Genomic DNA, 20,909 nt, shown 5'->3' with positions numbered 1-20,909 from the left:
TTTTTTTTTTTTTTTTTTTTTTTAATCTCTAAACTAGTGTATACTTTCCTCTTTATTACAAGGAAGTTTTAGTATCTCAGCTTCATTCAGTGTAGACCACCATTGGGTCCAGTTTTCAGTCTTATTGTTCGAGTTACTCCCAGACTTATGAACTAACAATTTGAATCCAGAATCTCAGCTTAGTGAACCCATATTAAAAGCAATTAATAGAATATTGTATTCCTTTTACCCTAATTTATATCATTAAAAACATTCCTATACATATATCTTGGGTTTCAGTTAATGTGAATTGGTGAAATCCTGCAATTCCTCTGGCCTGTATGTTAACACCTTAGAGTCATACTTTTTATCTGGTTCTGAATCTTCCAGGACTTGAATCTGAATATAGATTTAGAAGATAGCACAGGTGGTAGGACATCAGCACTACAGTTAAAAAGGTTTTATTTCAAGACAGTCATAAAAGCTTTCTGGTTCCCAACTTAGACCTTGAGCTGTGAATGTAAAACCCCAGGCATATCTCTTTCTCTAAGTTCTCCACCTGATTTAGAAGCAATGAATCCAACCCCAAAGTCCTTTTTCTATTTGTTTCTATGAAAAATTTTTATTGCAGCAGGTATTTTGTAACCCAGGACCTTGCTTTCTCTAGGTACTTCACTCCAGGTAACTATCGGTGAGAGTTTATATAACCATTCTGCTCTGAATGACCGGGGTCCCACTTACTACTTGTCATTAATGCCTTTAAGTCTAGTCATATCAGAGAACTAACTCCAGGGTTCATTTGTAAAATTCTGTTCCTTGGAAGCACTTCTGGTACTGGTAGTTGCCAGGGTTCAATCAGCAAACCTGTGTTAGGGGATGACAGATTTGAACTCACAGCTGCAGGAAGAGCTGGGGAAGTGAAGGTCCGTAAGAGGAGGTGAAGGATCAGAGCAGTCACCAACCAGTCTGAGCAGCCAGGCACAACTAAGTAAGTGAAACTATGAAGGAGTGATTTGTAAAGACGTCTGTGAGATGCTGTTGTCTCTGTGTAGCTTCTTCCTTGGTAGGACCACAGCCAGACGTTGAGTAGTGGATCTATTTCCTGATGGTCATCAGGACCTCGAGTTAGCAATGAGAAATGGACGTGGAGCTCAGGAGAGCAAAGGCAGTCTAGAACCTGCCTCTGCCTCTGTCACTATCTGATTGTAAAAAGAAGTTCAGATGAACGGATGCAATTTTGCCTTCCAAATCTCATGCCAATTTCTCTTTCAGCCACTTCTAACACTGACTCACAGAAAGAAGGGGATTCTGGAAAATGAAGTTGGCCTTTTTTATGATTTTTAAAAAATATTTTTAATAGTAGATCCTTGTTGGTTATTTATTTTAAGTATAGTAGTGTGTGCATGTCAATCCCAATGAAATTTGCTTTTTAACTGTGGATAATAGAACTTCAGGTCTTCCCAGGTGGAACTAGTGGTAAAGAACCTACTTGCCAGTGCAAGAGACATAAAAGACACAGGTTTGATCCCTGACTTGAGAAAATCCCCTGGAGGAGGGCATGGGAATCCACTCCAGTACTCTTGCCTGGAAAATCCCATGGACAAAGGAACCTGGCAGGCTACAATCCAAAGGGTTGCAAAGAGTCAGACATGACTGAAGCGACTTAGCACACATGCACAATGACTTCAAATTTCTTTTATTTTCCCCCATTTTGCTTTATATCAGAGATGACTGAAATGAAAATTCTTATGCTCTCTTAAAATAGCAGTGAACCTTTTTTAAGCAGTTAATATATGCTAAGCATTCTCTTAACCACTATACCTATTAAACCTCACAGCACCCTTGTAAGGAACCATTAATACCTTCACATTGTAGCTGAGGAAACTGAGACCCAGAGAGACTCAGCAACTGGCCCAAGAGCACAGGCTAGTTGCACATCACAGAGACACTCTGACTTCAGCTTCTGTGCACTCAGGTAACCTGATTGCCTCCCTCACTCATCAGTTTTGAAAATGTTATATGGTAGATGCAGAAGGATTTATACTGTAACCCAGACTTTCTTTCTAATCAAAACTATCCAACTAATTTTCAAAGTAAGATAATTTTACGAACCCCAACTGTTCATCTGAATATTGTCCAGACTTTTCCAGTGGAAACACTTTGAGATATTTTAGTTGGTTTGGCGTAAGAAAGGAAGGAACTGAGGAAGGGTGAGGAGAAGAAAAAAGAATATGCTTAATTAATATTTAGAAAATTTTGCCTAGTGAACCGCATTTAATCCTATTTTTATCATTCTTGTGTTTCAAAAGACTTCTAGGCCCAAATCCAAGGAGAAATGTTGCTTTTACGAACATTTGTTTTAAAGAAAGAGAACAAATGATTAGGTGCATGGTAAGAATCGAGAAGCCCAGATATCCAGATCTCTACCAGATTATTCCTACAGTGTTAACTACTTATATTTATTTATACTCTGTTCCTCTAGATTGAAGGTGTTAGTGACAATGAAGAAATAGAACCCCTAAGACAGTATTTATCCAATCACTCTCAGGTCAATTTTTTGTAGTGTTGAAAGGAGAACAATGAAATGGGTGTTATGTGATCAAATAAATTTGGCTAATGCTAGCAATGGCACCCCACTCCAGTACTCTTGCCTGGAGAATCCCGTGGACAGAGGAGCCTGGTGGGCTGCAGTCCCTGGGGTTGCTGTGAGTCAGACACGACTGAGCGGCTTCGCTTTCACTTTTCACTTCCATGCATTGGAGAAGGAAATGGCAACCCACTCCAGTGTTCTTGCCTGGAGAATCCCAGGGGCGGCGGAGCCTGGTGGGCTGCCGTCTATGGGGTCGCATAGAGTCGGACGCGACTGAAGTGACTCAGCAGCAGCAGCATTAATGAAGTGGACCTTCTCAGTCTTCCATGTGAGTCTGTGCATTATAAACTACCAGAAGAGAATATGGAGTATGGGATCCTTTTTTCACTGGGCATGATTGATTGAAAAACAGATCACTAAGCCATTTTTTAATCAAATTTAATTGCATTATCAATTTCCTGTCGGAGAAGAGACCTTTTTAGGGCTTTGAAAGAGGTAACAGCCACCATTATTTATTGAGCAAAGGGCTTTGTGAGGTTCTTCAGACATGACTCATGTGAGGATGGAAGCATCCAACAAGGCTGCTCTTTCGTGATATATCCAGTAGAGCGGCTCATAAACAGAGAGAAATATATTATCAAACAAAAGATAATAAGATAAACAGATCACTCTGAAATTTCAAAGGAAGAAAAAATCATTTCTCTTACTAGAGAAAATATGTGAAGTTTCTGTGAAAGGCTGGGTGTCAGCCATGGCCTGTGAAGTATAATTAGGAAGTGGTCAACATCCAGGGTGGGGAAGAAATGATTCTAGGCAGAAGGACTGGCCTCAACAGAGGCACGATTTAGGGGTGGAGTAAGAGTGGGGCTTGGCCAGCAGCAGAAGAGGGAGGAGAAAGCATGATTTCCTGATTGTCAGTCATGTAGGCTACCCATAGGGATAGTTGTGAAAAGTAAGAACTGATGGTTTAGGGGTGATGGTAGACAAAGGATGGTGGGAGAAGATGAGTAGTCTGAAACTGAACTTATAAAAGGAAGGAGATAGTATACAAACTTCTGAACATCTAGAGCACAGTGGAGGAATCTAAAAGGAAGGACGCCTAAGGAAAACTGATGGCTCATTTCACCTACCTCATACTTTGGCTAAGGAAAGGATCTAATCAAATATATTTGGATCTGGGTTTTATGTCTCCACTTGCCAATGTAGAGAGCCAAAGAGAAGTAAGGTTCTTCTTGAAGATGTGTGTTATTCCCCAAAGAACCTTTTAGGAAAAGCAAACAGCCTGAGAAATATTTGTTCATTAGATGTGTTCTGGCAGCAGCCAGAAAAGTCCAGAGAGTACCAAGGACATGTACATACACATAACACACTTGATTCTTCAAACACTGATGATTTAACTCTTTTGTTATCAACTGTCATGTGAAGTCCTTCTTACTTTCTCTGGTAAGTGTACTGATTTTAAAAAAAAAACACACAAACTCAAATATTTTAAGTATCATAAGACAGTGATAGAGTTTGGGTCCAAAAATTATTGCAGAAAACACTGGTTGTTAATCCAGTTTACAGCTATCAGTAGGACACATGATTTTTTTCAACACCCTCATGTTTATTGCCATAAATAAGGGAAGTACTCTCTAGCGTCTGCTTGATGCAAAAACATCCTGGCTGTTGAGTCTAGTAAGCCATAGGGCACTCTTCTGAAATCTGGTGCTGATATATTCCACATGTAACCCCATTACCTTTGTAAGAAAATCCTTCCTGCTGAATCAGATGGGTTTGCATCTGAGGCACAAACATAACAGGCTGTGTCTTTTAAACATTGCTGATATGTCTATCCTTTGCCTTCTCTTCCTCTAGATGAAAATCCGTATTTTCCTGGTGAGAAGTATGGTTTGCCAGAGACAGAGTGGCTTGTAACGAGAGAGCTTATCTACCTTAAAGTCGTCATAACTTCCTGGCTTGAGATGCTCTCCATAACCTCACTGCCGCCTCGGCTCATTGAAGAGCAGATGGGTTCACTGAGGACAGCGCGTCATCCAGACCCAGGCGCCATGCTCTCCTCTCTTTCCAAGTCCACTTTGTGAACACTGAGACCCGTCACAGTAGTTTAAACAGCTAAGAGCAGAGTCAAAGAGACCTCAGAGAGCGCATGGACCAAGGCAGTACTTTGGGGCACTAAATTACTGTAGCAAATGATCAAGCAAATTCTTGCTATCTCCCCCTCAAGCTGAGGCTGACAACCTAAACACGGTTAGGTTTCACATGACCCTGAGACTCTGGGAGTCAAAACATGAGAAGAAACAAGATCCTGCATATCACATGTGAGGCTGCAGAGACAAGGCCAAGCCAGCTGGGTCAGCTCGGCAGTGTTCAAAGAGAAGCATCAGTTAATGTCTCTCTACAGGTGACTGTCGCATGTGCTCCATATTATGGACTGGAACCCTGAAATTCCGGTAGCCTTGATCCAAAGAGTACTTCCTCTTAAGCTGTTATTTGTGTTATTTGTGTATCCTTTACAATTGAATAAGTATGGGCACAGCTGTTCCATTCAAGTATCCGAGGGGATAGAGAGAGGGAGTGTGTGTGTATGAGGTGTGAAGGGTAAGTCAGGGTGCTACATTGTCGCCTGTGTTGATATGCCATTTCAAGAGTGGTTTCTGAGCACAGCCCACAGCGTGGTTTCACACGCCCGTCGGGCACCCTCAGGCTCATTAATAATGGACACTCTGAGAGCAGCAGCCTTGCTCACCTCTGTTTTCCACTGTAGATGCGGGGAGGCATGGATCTCTCTGTTCTGCCAAATAACAACCATCCTGACAAGTTCCTGCAGCTTGATGTGAAGTCTTTAATGAGGAACTCAGCCCTTCTTCAGGCCAGCCTGGTGAGGTTTCCGGGAGGGAATTACCCTGCTGCACAGCACTGGCAAAACCTCGTCTACTCACAGGTAAGGTCTGGGAGCACGCGTATATGTGGATGGGGGCTTGCTGTCTTCTCGGCATCTGCCACTTCATCATTTGTGCGAAAAGGTTACAGGCAACAGTACAGGGTAGCTGCTCACTCTTGCCATAGAAAGGGGCTTTCTCTCTTCGTCAAGGGAAGGAGACTTTCTCTGGTCACTTGATCAACTCCGTGAACTATCTCAACCATTCGTTTTCCTTCATGCCCCAGCTTCTCATACTGTCTTCTTTTTAGATTTTTGCCTAGCCCTCCCTTCAGATGTTTTCAGATCAATTACTGCATTTGCAGATAAGGCTCTGGGTGGAACCCCACCTCTGTCTTCTGGTGTAGTCTAGGCATAAAGCATCCGAAGCTTACACCGTGGGCTCATACATGGCCTCTAAGACAACTAAATCTTGCTTCCACCTCATTTAGACTGGCTCCCTTTCATCTCATGGGGAAGAAACTCAAACAGTGAAACAATGGAAAGAAAGAAAATAGAGGGAACTCTGTACCTGAGTAAGGTGCTGGCTGCTATTGTAGAGGCTGTTTGTTTCGGCGGGTGTCCATGTAGACAAGACTTAACAAGCAACCTTCAAACCCAGACTTCATTTCTTGCTCTCTTCTTCTGCATCTTCCTTCTTTTTTGCTAACCACAAGAGAAGGATACAACTGATGAGTTCCATGTGCTGAAAGAAACATAAAGGCCCTGAGTGTTGCACAGCTCATGAAATAGGAATAATCTTTGTTTTAAGACATGAGGGCTGACGGGGTTAAGGGTTAGTCAATTTAGAAACAGGAAGAAGCGTTTCATTTCAGAACAGATGGGACTGACCTACAAACCCCTGCAAATCATTAAATCCTTTGGAGTGGTTCAAATTCCCTGAACAGAAATTTGTTTTCTTTTAAGAAACAATTGCTACTCATGAGTCCTGGTGTAAAGTGACTCCTTTGTGGTGTGTTTGTAGGCTTCTCGGGACCTTTATCATGAGATCATTCAGAATCAAGTACACTTGGATGGTTATGTAAGTGTTTCCTCCACCTATGAGGGTTTTAATTCATTTCCATTGTAAGGCAGCCTATTATGACAACTGATTTTTTTTTTTAAATTTTACATCCTTCCCTTTTGTAATTTTCAAAACCCATCCTCCACACCTTTTTGGTGGCTGCTTTTTGTGTGTTTTGCTTAGTTAAATGCGATGAAATTCCTCCTTTGTCATTCTTACTGTTTATATCATGAACTAAAATAATTCAAAAGTCAGCTTAGAATACCTTGGCCCTCCTGTGCTATGAAGTTTAGTCTAAGAAAACATATCCAATAAATTCCTTTGAGGCTGGAACACACCAATCTAACATCTTTTGTTTAGTACTGGAGTTGACCTGTTTCCTTCATGTGGAACTTCACAGTTTAAAGCTCCGTTGAATATTGTTCCTAAACCTGAATGAGATGCGAATTTTAAAGGGCATTGTTTCCCAACAGGCCCTGACGTATAGAAATAGTTTTACAGGGCAAACCAAGGAAGTAAAAATCTGTTTCATATGTCTTTGAATGTGTCATTGGTAATCGTAAACTATAAATAAACTTGATTTAGTTATAACTTTACCCTAAAAAGAAACGTCTAATAACTGAATAAAGGCCAATACACTACTAAATAATGCTTGAAGGGAAGAAGTAAATCAATTACAAATTTAGTTAGTCGGGTAAGTGTGGCTCAAGTGAGTAAAAACAATTATATTTGCTACTGTAGATTGCAATATGTCAATAAATAATGCTTCTCTCCTTGGTTGGATCTTAAAAATCCAAGAGTGGTAATATTCATTGGTAAAAAAACAAATCTAAAAGAAAGGAATGTATGAAAGTTGTAAGCAGCTCTGGTGATACCTGGAATAAGGGCACTGAATATACCAGGGGGACTGAGCTGTTAGGGGTACGGGAGGTGGCAGGCAGCTGTTAAGCGGTTCTTAATTTAAAACCCTCACTTTGTTGGCTTAATGTCTCACTCTGTGGGGAGACATTAAGTCAATTGAAGAACATTGAACAAGGAGATTTGAAACTTGGTTTCTTGTCTCAAATCCACAATAAACCAGTTTGAGAGGCATTGATTGTGGCGCTTATTCAGCCCAGGCTTTAGTATTTCCACTTGCAAAATTAGTGTAGTATTCATTTTACATAGTTCCTTAAAAGTGAGAGCAAATAAGGTAAAAACAACTGACAGAGTTTCCTTTAAGAGAATAAGAAATGGGTATTATCATCATCATTTGCTATTAATAGTATCCCCAAATGTGTTTAAATTAGCCCATCATTAGAATTTGGAATAGCAGATAATACCACTTGCATTCTTTGATATATACCGTGGATGGAGGGGGGTGTGTGTGCGCGTGTTAGAGGGTGTAGTCAGTACTTCTTCAAACTCTGTGGCCAAATCAAGCAGTTAGATTATATACTTCCATGAAATCCACACAAATTTCAGAGTTGTGTTAGCTTACCTTTTTGGCTCACAATCTGTCCATCCCCCGCCCCAGGTACATAGTATTTAGAATTAAGCCTACCTCAAGAAATGTCAAAGGACTTAACCTACAAACATTGCCTTCAACACTGGTAGTAACCGAACAGTTGAAACAAGAACCTTCTAGGGACTTCCCTGGCAGTCCAGTGGTTAAGACTTTGCTTCCACTGCAGGAGCCAAGTTAGGGAACTAAGATCTCACATGCTGCGCAGTGCAGCAAGAAGGAAAAAAAAAAGTAGTGTATTTATATTCATGATTTATGTTTTATGCTTTTTTGAAATTCACATTCCACCTTCAGAGGCAATTTTCTAAGCCATTTTACATGAGCAGAAGCAATACCATGCATATAGGAAAGTAAGCAAGGATGTCCCCAGGCACGCCAGCATCTCAGGACACTGTACATTCCCTTTGTGAACACGCATAAACAGGTCACCTGTGTCTGCAGGTAAAGAGTACAAGTAGGTACTTCTTGATTTAACTAGATTTATACTTTTTCTTTAATTCTTTCACTAGAGAAATGAAGAAGGCTTCCTGATAAATTTCTTCTCAATGCAATGAACAAACTTTTGCCAAAATCTAATATTTCTGGTTGTTGAAATAATTGGGGGCATGTATCTGATGAAGGCATTTGGAATTATATTCCAAATATTTCTGCCAATCCCTTTATAGAGGAAGGTTAAAAAAAAATTCCTTTTCTTTTGGTATAAATGATAAAACATATTTTTTCAGATATTGTAGTGGGATTTTTCTTCTGATTAGCAGTTAGACTTCAGAGTGTTTCCAGACTAATCTATTTGTTATATCTTTTCCTGACTTTTATGACGTCTGTTTGAGAACCCAGGGGATTGCTGTACTATACCTATGAACTAGAGGAGAAGATCAAGGGTAAGGAGGTTGCTCTTCCCTTGGTTTCTAGACAAGGTCATTTCCTGGGTGTATTTCCTTATCACCTTTCCTCACTTTCTTTTTTCAGTCTTACAGCTCTCTTTTCCCTTTAAATTATAATATCTCTTCTTTCTCCCTCAGCTTTGTTTGTTTGTTTTTGTGCATCATAACTATACTTCACAATCTGTCTGTGAACACATATGTCATGCCTTCTCCAGGACTGTCTCTATTTCAAGTACTCCATATCCTATTTCAATAAGAGCAGCCTGTATAAGCTTATATTTGGGCAAATGTTGTAGGACTTTTGAGGTACATAAATTATTGTCTAGAAAGTCGATTAAGGAGCATCATTGAGTTGCTCAGGATTTTACTTGCAGTTGTCAGGACATGGTTTTATCAAGTTTTGCTAAATTTATGTAGTTTACAAAATCTCCAGTGGAGTCAGCAGTTCCCCCTGGATGATAATGCTGCCAAAAGCATCACCCGCTTTGTCCCATCACTGCTCCTCAATGAGACCCACATGCCTCTGGCACTGAAACCTCATTAAAGTACACAGTGTCTCACAGGAGCACATGTGGGACTCCAGAGCCCTGGTGACTTGGAGGGGAAAGCAGAAGAGGTTCAAGAGAGGTCTGGGTCAGCCTGGGAAGGATCGATGGGAGTTGTCTGAGATTTCAGATTTTATCCTGAAAGTTCGGGGGGGTTGATGAAAAATTTTAAGCAAGAGAATCACATGATCAAATCTGTGTTTCATAAAGGTAACACTTATAATTTGGAAAACAGAATTATCGTGACCAGTGGGGAGCTACTTTCTAGGAAAAGTTGTCTGTGGGTTCACATGTAAAATACAAACAAAATACCCTGTTTGGATTATGATTATGATAGGAATTACATTGTAAGTATAAACCACATTGGGGAAAATGGACATCTTTAGGATCTTGATTTTCCCAATTTGTGAACGTAGTATGCTACAGTCCATGGGGTCGCAAAGAGTCAGACATGACTGAGCGACTGAACTGAACTGAACCTTTTCAAAAAGAAATAGCTTTCAATATCATTGATTCATTCCATCATATATCTGGGTTATTTTTCTTTTAATATTTATTGATCTCTCCTGTCTTTAGTATTTAATGGTGACTATATTCTTAGATTTACTCTGACCAACATTCATCCCTCATCAGAGGCAGTCACTACGTTTAGCCAGTGCCCCATCCATACGGTCCTATAATCTTTGCTGCACTAGAAATGCAATCACTGCAGTAATTCTTCCTTCCTGAATGGGAAAAATGAAAGAACGCAGAGACTGCTCCATAGTAATTCTGAGATCCTACTGGGAATAGTTTGTGTGGCCCTCCTTCCTTGATGGTGGGGAAGATGGATTAGGCCAGGACTCTCCTCTTTAGAAGATCTCCTGCGGCATTGTTCTCTAGAGTTCCTGGTCCAACGCACTAGGAAGCATTCCCTTGTATATCAAAGTCTTTTGCCATATCAAAGCAGGCCCCCCTCAAGGCTGTAGAGGCTTCAAAATTCACTCCTATTAGTCCATTAATAATAAATACATCCAGTTTGGAGGCATAGGATTACTGTTGTTTTGTTGGTTTAGTCTAATTTTTAACAATCTTTTAAAAACTTTTTGGTCTAGGCTTGTGGTTTCTCTGGTGAAACATTTCTTATAAAACTTAGTTTGAGCTACTTATTAATGTAATCATTTCTATTTTTTTTGTGGTCACTTCTATATGTCAGTAAATATACCTTAAGTTCTTTGAAGGCATCACTCTCGAATAGGCTTTAATGGCTTGCTTTTCTGCCTCCATTTCTCTGTCTTTTGACTCAATGACAAATGCCTGGAGACAGTCTGGAGTAATAGTTATGAAACCACACCCTAACATGACCTTTATCCTGAGTCACTTCATTCTACTAGGAAACTTAAATGGGCTTTTTTTCTTTTCTTTTCTTTCTTTTTTTGGGGGGGAGGGGGAGCTCAATTAGTGTTTGGAGTCTATAAACAGTCAGATTTTTAACAATAGAAGGCATCACATTTCCATAGTTTCTTTTTTTTCTTGCAAACGATTCAGTTCTTTCTATCATTTCATCTCTTTCTTATAATATAGCAATGCTGTGATCCTTGTACATGTATTACTTATCCCTCATAGAGCTACAGGGGATTAGATTCCAAATGACCACAAATAACACACCAAACATTTCTCGCTGTATGACATGAATAGCCATTCATCCAGCTTCTGATAGTCCTCTCATCCCTCTCCACCTCTTAACTGCTAAGCCAATGCCAACAGTTGTAGAATTTCAAGCTATCACTTTCTGTACTAAGGGGAATGTAGGCTAGGCCACACTATGATGACAAAACATCAGTAACTAAAAAGAAGAAAAACATACTTGTGCATGGAAAATCTGAGAAAGGACAGATAGGTTGGGGGTGGGGGTGGTTGGGCAGCTCTTTTCCAAACAGTATCCTAGGGCTTGAAGTTCTTTCATCTTACATAGCTCTGCCACCTCAGAATCCTTGCTTACAGTGACACAGTAGAAAATGGGAAGTGAGGACAGGTGAGCCAAAAATCTTGTTGGAGAATTCAGGGGCTCAGCCTGGAAATGATCTCTGTTACTTCTGACCCCATGTCAACTACTAGAGAGAGTGGGCCCAGTTTAACGTCAAACAGCCTGAGGAAGGCAGTCACGTCTTGTGCTCAGAAAGGGAAAATGAAATTGGTGAGTATTTAACCAGTCACACCACCAGCTCTTTGTTTATATTTGCCTACTATATATTTTTATGTACTTTCAACTCTCATTTTTTCTGAGTTCTTGTATTTTAAGTATTTTAAAAATCTCATATGAGGTCTCTGTTATTTAAATAGACGGTTTCATCTATTTATGTTTAACATGATTGTTTCAATTTTTTTTCTGTTTCCTAAGATTTTATCCTCTGTATTCTTTATTGCATGTTTCTTATCTTTTAGATTAACTTTCTGTCGTCTTTTTTCTTCTGCTCTACTGATTTAGAATCTACACATTCTTTCTCTTTTTTTAAGTAGTATCTCTATCCTCTAAGAGAAATTATTTCTTAAAATTTCATAATCAAGGACTTCTCAAGTGGCCCAAGGGTCTATACTTCCACTGCAGGAGCTATGGATTTAACCCCTAGTTAAGGGATGAGGATCCCACATGCTGTGTGGCCAAAAAGAAGAAAGGAACTTTCTCAATCAAGTATATCTGTTAAAGATTTTACTGTTTAGTTTTAAGTTTCTCTTATCTTGAAACTCACAAATTAGTGATTATTATTTCTATTTTACCATAAAATCAGTGCTTGCTTAGATTTCTGTATACATTAATCAGCTTTTTTTCCTTTTGTTCTTTTTCTTTGTTTTTCCTAGCATTTCTTCTTGCATCTTAACCTTTCATTCTAATATCAGGTTTCTTCTTACTGCAGTATATTTTTTAGAAGTTCCTTCTTTATTGGCCTATTAATTGTATACTCTAAGTGTATGTTTGTCTGAAAGTCTTCTATTTCATTCTTTTTATTAAATGATAGTTTACTTATACATAAGTGGGATAAATATTGATTAAGTGTATAAAGGATATGTGGACAAAGTAATGGTTAATACAGAAAAGCCTAAGTAAGCTTTGAAGCTTATTTCCTTAAACAGTATTTTTTTAAAGTTATTTTAGAGCCCATATAGTTAAAATAATGAAATTAATATTGTGCTTCCTTTTGATAAATGTAGTCCATGTAGAATGTAGAGTGAAAAATTAAAGTCAAAGACATGCTTTGGTTTTCTTTCTGAAGAGAATTTTTTAGTTTATCAAAATATAGAAGAACCTCAACCACAATTAGTATATTCTGTTTCTTCCATAAAATTCTTAATAAAATTATTCTATTAATTTTTCCTTCACATGTCCTTCAGACATGAAATTGTCATACAGTGAAAAAATAAATGGCACTAAATTCTAAACTTCAAACAAGTCAAGAATACTGTTTAGAATTAAGACCTTGAATGTTCTTTTAAAAATAGCTCTGATTATTTTTTATATCTTTTGTATATTCCTTTCTCAAGGTTTTTATACATTGTAACGGAGGGTATTGTGTTTTTTTCTTAACCCCTAAAACTATTTTTCTGATTTATAGAGCTTTCTTATTTAGGAAACTCAAGGAATAGTCCAGCAGGCAAGAAAACAGACAAAGCCAATTTTTCAATGTCAGAAGGATTATTTCTCTTCAAAGATGATCATAGATATCTAGCCTTGAAGCAAAAAACTTGAGTCAGAATTACGCTAAACTGAAACTATCTAAATTTTATATCAAATTGTTTTTTCTCAGTTGCAGAAACATTTTTCATGAGTTCATCCATCTTAAAGATGAATGCTAAGTCAAGATGATTTATTATTTCATTGCAAACTTCAGTATTATAGAATATAAATTGATTTTGAACAGACCAGCAATCTAATAAAGTCAGATAAGACCTCAAAGTTGATCTCTACCTATCTAAAAAAAGTCTGGATTAAGAAAATTAGGGAAACCTAAGGCCAAAGAGAATATGAATGACTTTATCTAGATGATTTTGTGGGGCCTACCAGCCATTTCAGAAGGAAGCTACATATATTAGTTTACAACTTTGCTTATATAAATATGTATTTAATGTGACCTATATTCCCCAATAGATATGAGGGAATCAGTGCATTGATGATTATAAATATAACTCAGAAAGACATTAATTGCCACTTAAACTTCTCTGTTTAGGAAGGCTGAAATATGTGAAACACATTTATTGAAAAATTGCTGTAAGATAATGAAATGTGTCACTAGTTTTTAAGAGTCAAACCTATTGAAATATCCCACCCTCACATTCTCCCACAAAGTTCAAAAGTCTGTTCTGTATTTCTGTGTCTCTTTTTCTGTTCTGCACACAGGGCCATCGTTATCACCCTTCTAAATTCCATATACATGTGTCAGTATGCTGTAATGTTCTTTATCTTTCTGGCTTACTTCACTCTGTATAATGGGCTCCAGCTTCATCCATCTCATTAGGACTGGTTCAAATGAATTCTTTTTAATGGCTGAGTAATATTCCATGGTGTATATGTACCACAGCTTCCTTATCCATTCATCTGCTGATGGGCATCTAGGTTGCTTCCATGTCCTGGCTATTATAAACAGTGCTGCGATGAACATTGGGGTGCACGTGTCTCTTTCAGATCTGGTTTCCTCAGTGTGTATGCCCAGAAGTGGGATTGCTGGGTCATATGGCAGTTCTATGTCCAGTTTTTTAAGGAATCTCCACACTGTTTTCCATAGCGGCTGTACTAGTTTGCATTCCCACCAACAGTGTAAGAGGGTTCCCTTTTCTCCACACCCTCTCCAGCATTTATTGCTTGTAGACTTTTGGATAGCAGCCATCCTGGCTGGCGTGTAATGGTACCTCATTGTGGTTTTGATTTGCATTTCTCTAATAGTGAGTGATGTTGAGCATCTTTTCATGTGTTTGTTAGCCATCTGTATGTCTTCTTTGGAGAAGTGTCTGTTTAGTTCTTTGGCCCATTTTTTGATTGGGTCATTTATTTTTCTGGAATTGAGCTTCAGGAGTTGCTTGTATATTTTTGAGATTAATCCTTTGTCTGTTTCTTCATTTGCTATTATTTTCTCCCAATCTGAGGGCTGTCTTTTCACCTTACTTATAGTTTCCTTTGTAGTGCAAAAAGAACAGCATGTATACTATCTATGGTGAAACAGATCACCAGCCCAGGAGGGATGCACGAGACAAGTGCTCCGGCCTGGTGCACTGGGAAGACCCGGAGGAATCGGGTGGAGAGGGAGGTGGGAGGGGGGATCGGGATTGGGAATACATGTAAATCCATGGCTGATTCATATCAATGTATGACAAAACCCACTGGAAAAAAATAATAATAATAATAAAAAAAAAAATTAAAAAAAAAAAAAAAAAAAAAAGAGTCAAACCTAAATTTTCTGAAAATTAACTTACGTGGAATTCCTTTCCCTTGATGCCCTATGATAAATAAGACATTACTCTATATGCTTTATGTTTCTTCTCCAGTTTATTTGGTCAATGAATAAATTTTAATCTGAAATTTTTCTATCTTCATAATAGCTTTGTGGTCATAAGAAAAAAAAGGCAAAGTAAAAATATGAAGGTCATACCAGACACAGAAAAACCACATTGTTTTTGTATAATCCATTTATATAAATGAGTACAGACTGACCTGTGATGGGGATTCTGGAGATACTGGTTATCCTTGGGGAGGGGAACCAAGAGTAATTAGAAGGCAGTGTGGGATATGCTGGTATGGTTTGTTTTTTGGTAGTATCTTGGGTTTATTTGATATGTGAAAATTTATTGAACTCTACATTTATAACATATATACATTTCTACATGTATATCATGGTTTAATTTTTAAAAAGTTTTTAAAGATCTGAAACTCAGAATTAGAGCCATCCAGTAGCCAGCTGGTCTAAAGCGACATATGGGCTTCCCTTGTAGCTCAGTCCGTAAAGAATCTGCCTGCAGTGCAGGAAACCTGGGTTCGATCCCTGGGTTGGGGAGATCCCCTGGAGAAGGAAACGGCAACCCATTCCAGTATCATTGCCTGGTAAATCTCATGGACAGAGGAGCCTGGTGAGCTGCAGTCCATGGGGTTGCAGAGTTGGGCACAACTGAGCGACTAACACTTACTTACTTACTTACTATAGTCAAGTATAAGAGTGCAATGCTAAGTTAGTTTAGTTCTCCAAGCTTTCCAAAATTGGAGTCCCAAGGGAGTTCTCATGAAAGCCAAAGCATAGCTATAAAATGCCTTTTAATCTTGACTTTGCTGGATTAATACAGCAATGTTAAATATTATTTTTTTCAGTCATAGAATGCACAAGTGAAAAGAGTTAACATGTCATTAAATCTCAGTGCAAGTGAACTGGGGGAAAATTACTTTCTTTATAATTCTACTGTTTGAATTAAGGAACGCTGTTCTTTCTCTGTCATTGTAAAATAGCATTTTAATGAATGATTACTGAATCTGAACACAATCACATGCAAAGAAAGAACTCAGTGATAGAATCCTAAGTCAAACTAGATCCTAGAATTCTTCCTTCATTCATTGTCCTAATCCGTTGGGTCCAGGCAGAATCATTAAACTTTCTGGTATAGTTATTTCACATTTTCCTTCCCTATCATCAGTGACCTCTTGGTAAGAGAAACTTTGTTACTGTGCCTCCTGACAGAGAGAAAAGAAGAATATCACTGTTCAACGCCTGAGGGGATCCAGTGCGAAGGGCACCATCACTGTAGAGAGGCCCCCACCATCCTTATCATCAGTTCTGAAGAATAACCCACTATATGGTGATGTAAGTTTTGAGGAAGCTATGGAAGAAAGAAAAAAGAATCCTTCATGGACCGTTGAGGAATATGACAAGCGTTCCCTGCATACCAACCTCTCTGGGCATCTGAAGGTACTCATGGCAAAGAACCAACTCCTTTAATTGATGAGGGAGATCAGTTACATAATCCTAAAAGAAATGGGTATTAAGGTGAGAGGCACTCTTCACTGAGCACAAAATTCTCCAGATTTGAGGTCATTGTGGCCTCTGGCTTTACCTTCTCTCTCCTAGTCAGTATTTGTGTTTATTTATGTGTTTTGTGTTTTATACTTTCAGCAATTACCGACATCACTACAGTGTAGAGAGAAAGAAATGATGTGACAAGAAGAAGGGCTTACCTGGAAGGTATCAGGTTGTGAGAGTCAATTTGCAAGATTAAGTGTTTTTCCCTAGTTTTGAGATAATTTATGTTTGTGAATAGCCGAGTTCCTTTTTCTACATTTTTTCAAATATATTGATTAATTGCTGTGTCTTAGGCATTGTGCAAGGCAGTTCTCATCAAAGATCATTTTATTTCAAGCCTACTCGGTGATTTAAGATTGCAGATTTACATTTTGGACATTTTCCTGTGTCTCAGTAACAAAACAAAACAAAGGCATTTCAACACAGGAAAAGTATGCAATGAACTCATTCACCCAGCTTAAACCCAACTCAAGTTTTTCCTTTTCTTTCCCCTGGTGTCACCCTTCAAACGTCTAGGAATCCCTGAAAAGCTGGGAAGGTGACCCTCTGTTTTCTGAGTGGACTGGATTCCTACCCAACCTTGCCTGTCCTAGGGCCAGAAAGCCCTGACATTTTTCAAGTGTAACAGTGTATGTTTGTCCTAAGCCTCATATCCTAGTCACCTACAGGCTTTCCTTCTGAAGGGGACAGTATTATATCCCCTTAAAGTCTTATACTTTAAAAAATCTCAAATGTGCACTCCTTTAAATATTGTCCAGAATCCTTGAAGTTTCTTTATCTCCCAGTGAATTTAGTGTATCTCATCCTTAATGTAGCCTCTTCTCCAGAGATGTTTCCATAACAGATGCTTCCCCCTAGCAACAGTAATCTTGTGTTTTTTTATCAGGAATCCAAAGATCAAGACTTCTAGGAAATAACCTACAACTAGGAAAGATGTATTAATGTAGTTCACAAACATTTCCTGACTAGGTGCTAGAGCCTCTGGTCTTTGTGGTTTACATGAATGACAAGGGTGCTATAAAGGTGAATATTCTTGCCCTCCAAAAGTTCATCTGAGTGAAGTATTAACAAGCAGTAACTCTAGGACAAGACAGAGGAAGTGACAAGCGAGAGGAAGACAGTGACTGTATGATTAGTAAAAAGTGCTGTGCAGATTCAAAAGAGGACAAAGTCACATTGAATTATAAGAAGCCTTTGTGGAAAAGTTAATTTAGGCTGGACTTGAAGGATATGTAAAATTCCAGATGACATGGGTTGTTTGCATGAGAGGAGAGGCTCTATTCTGTCAGAAGTAGCAAGAATAAAGGCACAAATATAAGAGTAAGAGAGTTTGTCAGAGGAATAGGTAGTCCATTTTTGCTAGAGCTACAGCTAAAGTAATAGAATAATGATGAAAATCAGGCGAACAAACAGACTCAAAGTTCAAATGTAAGGCTAAAGAAACTGAACATTACTGGCACTGAGGGGTAATTTTTTGTCAGCAGTACCATGACATGTTTAGGAAGACTGAGTGTGAATATGATGCATATATTGCTTTACTAAAACCAGGCTGGCCCTCATCCCAGCCATCTGCTACCTGCACACTCACCTCAGAGCAGAGGCCCCTCAGGTTGGAGACCAGGGTGCAGACCTTATGAAGTCACGACTTTGGTTTGTATTAGTATCTCTTCTTACACCTCATCAATTCAACTTACTTCATCACCATCCCTACCCCATCTCCTAATTAGCACATGGAAAGCCCAGCTTAATTTCTGAAGCCTTTTCAACTACTTTACAGGCCATGAAAGCTCCATGCACTTTTGGTCACTTCCATTTTTCTGAATTACTAAGTTTATGAATAAAAGAGGAGAAAAGAACCCCATATTTAGTTACCAATGCAAGCTATAAGCAGAATGTGGGAGTGGATATTCTCCATTATAGAAGTTACTGAAGAATGAGGCATTACCCTGGCAGGCAAAGTGCAGGCCTCTGATTAGGACACAGACAAAATGAAAATAAGAGTGAAGTCAGGCAAGGATTTTTAAATCATCTATCCTTCTGCACAAATCATCCAAATTTTATTTTAATAGCTTTCCTAAGACTGGACTTTGAAAATAATAGCAATGGAAGAGCTATATTGTAATCACCAGAATCCACCCAGCTAGTTATTACAAGGGTAATAAGCTAATTCATTACCTGGCCATGGAAACTGGCTAACTTGAAGTCAGTGAGACTAGAGAAGCTGAGAGAGGGTGGGCAGCCCAGCTACAAGCCATTGCAATAATCCAAATGAGAAACAATAAATCCTGAAATGGATTTGTGAAAATAGAGATTCAGCATTCACCATAAATTATTTGTTTGTCTACTAGAAGCCAGGCATAGACACTGAATCTTTAGCACTGAAATAAGGGCTTCCCAGGTGGTACTAGTGGTAAACGATCCACCTGCCAATGTAGGAGACAACAGAGACAGGGTTGGGTCAGATCCCTGGGCTGGGAAGAGCCCCTGGAGGAGGGAATGACTACCAACTCTAATATTCTTGCCTGGAAAATTCCGTGCACAGAATAGCCTGTTGGGCTACAGTCGTGGGGTTGTAAAGATTCAGATATGACTGAGTACACACACACACACTCACACACATAGCAGGAGACAGCAGGGAATTGTGTGTGTGTTTTAGATGTATGGACAGTAGAGCTTGCAGATGATTTTGGGACATAGGAGATAAATTTGAGGTGAAGACAATTCCGTAGTGTTGAAAGGGAGACAAGGCCTGTGAAAGAATCAGAAACGGGGATAAATAAGGATGGGAAAGGATATATTGGGTCCTTTATCCAGAAGGGCAACAGTGCCAGAGTTTCTGCATGCTAACATGCTGTAGCCCTCTATACAGAAGACCAGAAATTTGAGAAGCATGGAGAAGACTTTGGATTCTTAGTCTTACTCCTCCTTCCATGGAACTCAGCTTCTGGATTTACTGAAAAATTCAGCAAACATCTTCATTCCTACTATGCCAACAAAATCAAACCCCCAAGGTCATCTGAGGCAAGGAATTTTAATTTTATTTCAACTCACTAACCTGATTGACACACACTGTTTATAAATTGTAAGAGACACTAAATTGGCAAAAACATGGCAGAAACACTCTTGTGTTTGTGACCCTAGAGTGTGAGCAATTTATTCAGTAAACTGAATTGTCATGCAGACCAACAGGTTGAAGCTGAGGATTCCTGGTCAGCCAGGAGGCTATAGCTGCATGTTCCAGCTATTCAGAGAAGCCTAGCTTCTGTTATTAGAGCTCTGACACTTAAACCTCACTCAAGGCCGTGTGAATATGGATGTAAAATACCTATACTCTCTTATTCTGCAATCTCAACTAGTCTGCAACATTAACTGATCCTATCCTCCGTGTAATTTTCTTTTAGGAAAATCCTAACGACCTACGGTTTTGGTTGGGGGAAATGTACACACCCGGTTTTGATACCTTACTGAAGAAGGAAGAAGAACAAGAGAAGCATTCCAAATATCGTCGGATAGGTCTGATTCTGTTCCTCGTTGCCTGCATCTTGGTTTCCATAGTGACTGTTAGCACTTTTTTCATCTAAAGAAACTACCCCCAGACACAGTCACTTCAAATTTCTTTAAAATCTTTCTAAATAAACAGTTGCAGAAAAACATGTTCATGGAGTGTAAATGTATTATTCGTGGTTTAGTTAAACGTAATTGTCTTGGAGAATGCAAACTTCGTTCGAGATAATGCTGACTTTCTCTACTTTATTCTGTGAAACCTTTATAAGAATCCCCATCCTGAGCCTAGGCCTTTGGGCAGCAGGAATTCTGGGGATCATAACCTCTGAAAAGTATTAAGTGTGTATTAAGACAACCAAAATTAAACATTTTAATAGAGAATGAAACAGCACCAACAGTCGTCAGCAACTTTGTCTTAACGTTTACACTATATTCACTGTATTTTGAAAACACTATTACCACCCCCCTGTCATCACTGGAGAAGTTGAGCAGATCATTTTGTGGCCAACTGCCAGGTATATAGGATAAAAACTTCTGGTTGTGTGGCCTGTTGGGTTGAATTCATGCTGTTTTATCTTCCTTTATTCTTGTTTAAGCTAAAAAAAAGGAGGGGGGGAACTGGGGAATATTCCAACATTTTTATTTTCCCAGCAATCCTTTATAATGCCCTAGTCTCATGTTGCGATTTTAATAGACCTAAACTTGGACAGGCCACAGTTACATAATTAATCGCATTTAGATCCAGCTGCGCTTACTGATTGATCCACATTGGCTAGTGTGACCCCTGGTAGCAGTCAGGATGTAGCTCCAGGATTTAGTATGCTGGCCCTAAAAAACCAGAGAGGATGCTGCTGAAAGAACAGGACTTGCATCCTGAGTGTGCCTTTTGCTAAATCTTGCACCTCTAGCAAGTCCTTCTCTCCAAGAA

General features: G+C 39.0%; 1 protein-coding gene across 1 annotated transcript; it reads left to right on the top strand.

The window, feature by feature from the left end:
* The first annotated feature begins 2,758 nt into the window (after positions 1-2,758).
* MINAR2 (membrane integral NOTCH2 associated receptor 2) lies at positions 2,759-20,117 on the top strand. Its single transcript, XM_061150853.1, has 5 exons — positions 2,759-2,897; positions 4,427-4,973; positions 5,337-5,513; positions 16,139-16,366; positions 19,879-20,117. Exons 2-5 carry the CDS (start codon positions 4,860-4,862, stop codon positions 20,056-20,058), a joined length of 699 nt encoding a protein of 232 aa, XP_061006836.1. The 5' UTR covers positions 2,759-2,897; positions 4,427-4,859; the 3' UTR covers positions 20,059-20,117.
* The last annotated feature ends 792 nt before the right edge of the window (positions 20,118-20,909 follow it).

This window comes from Dama dama, chromosome 9, assembly GCF_033118175.1.
Source record: "Dama dama isolate Ldn47 chromosome 9, ASM3311817v1, whole genome shotgun sequence".
NCBI classification, from domain to species: domain Eukaryota; kingdom Metazoa; phylum Chordata; class Mammalia; order Artiodactyla; family Cervidae; genus Dama; species Dama dama.
Note: the sequence above shows the minus strand (reverse complement) of the source record. Positions and strands in the feature narration are given on the sequence as shown.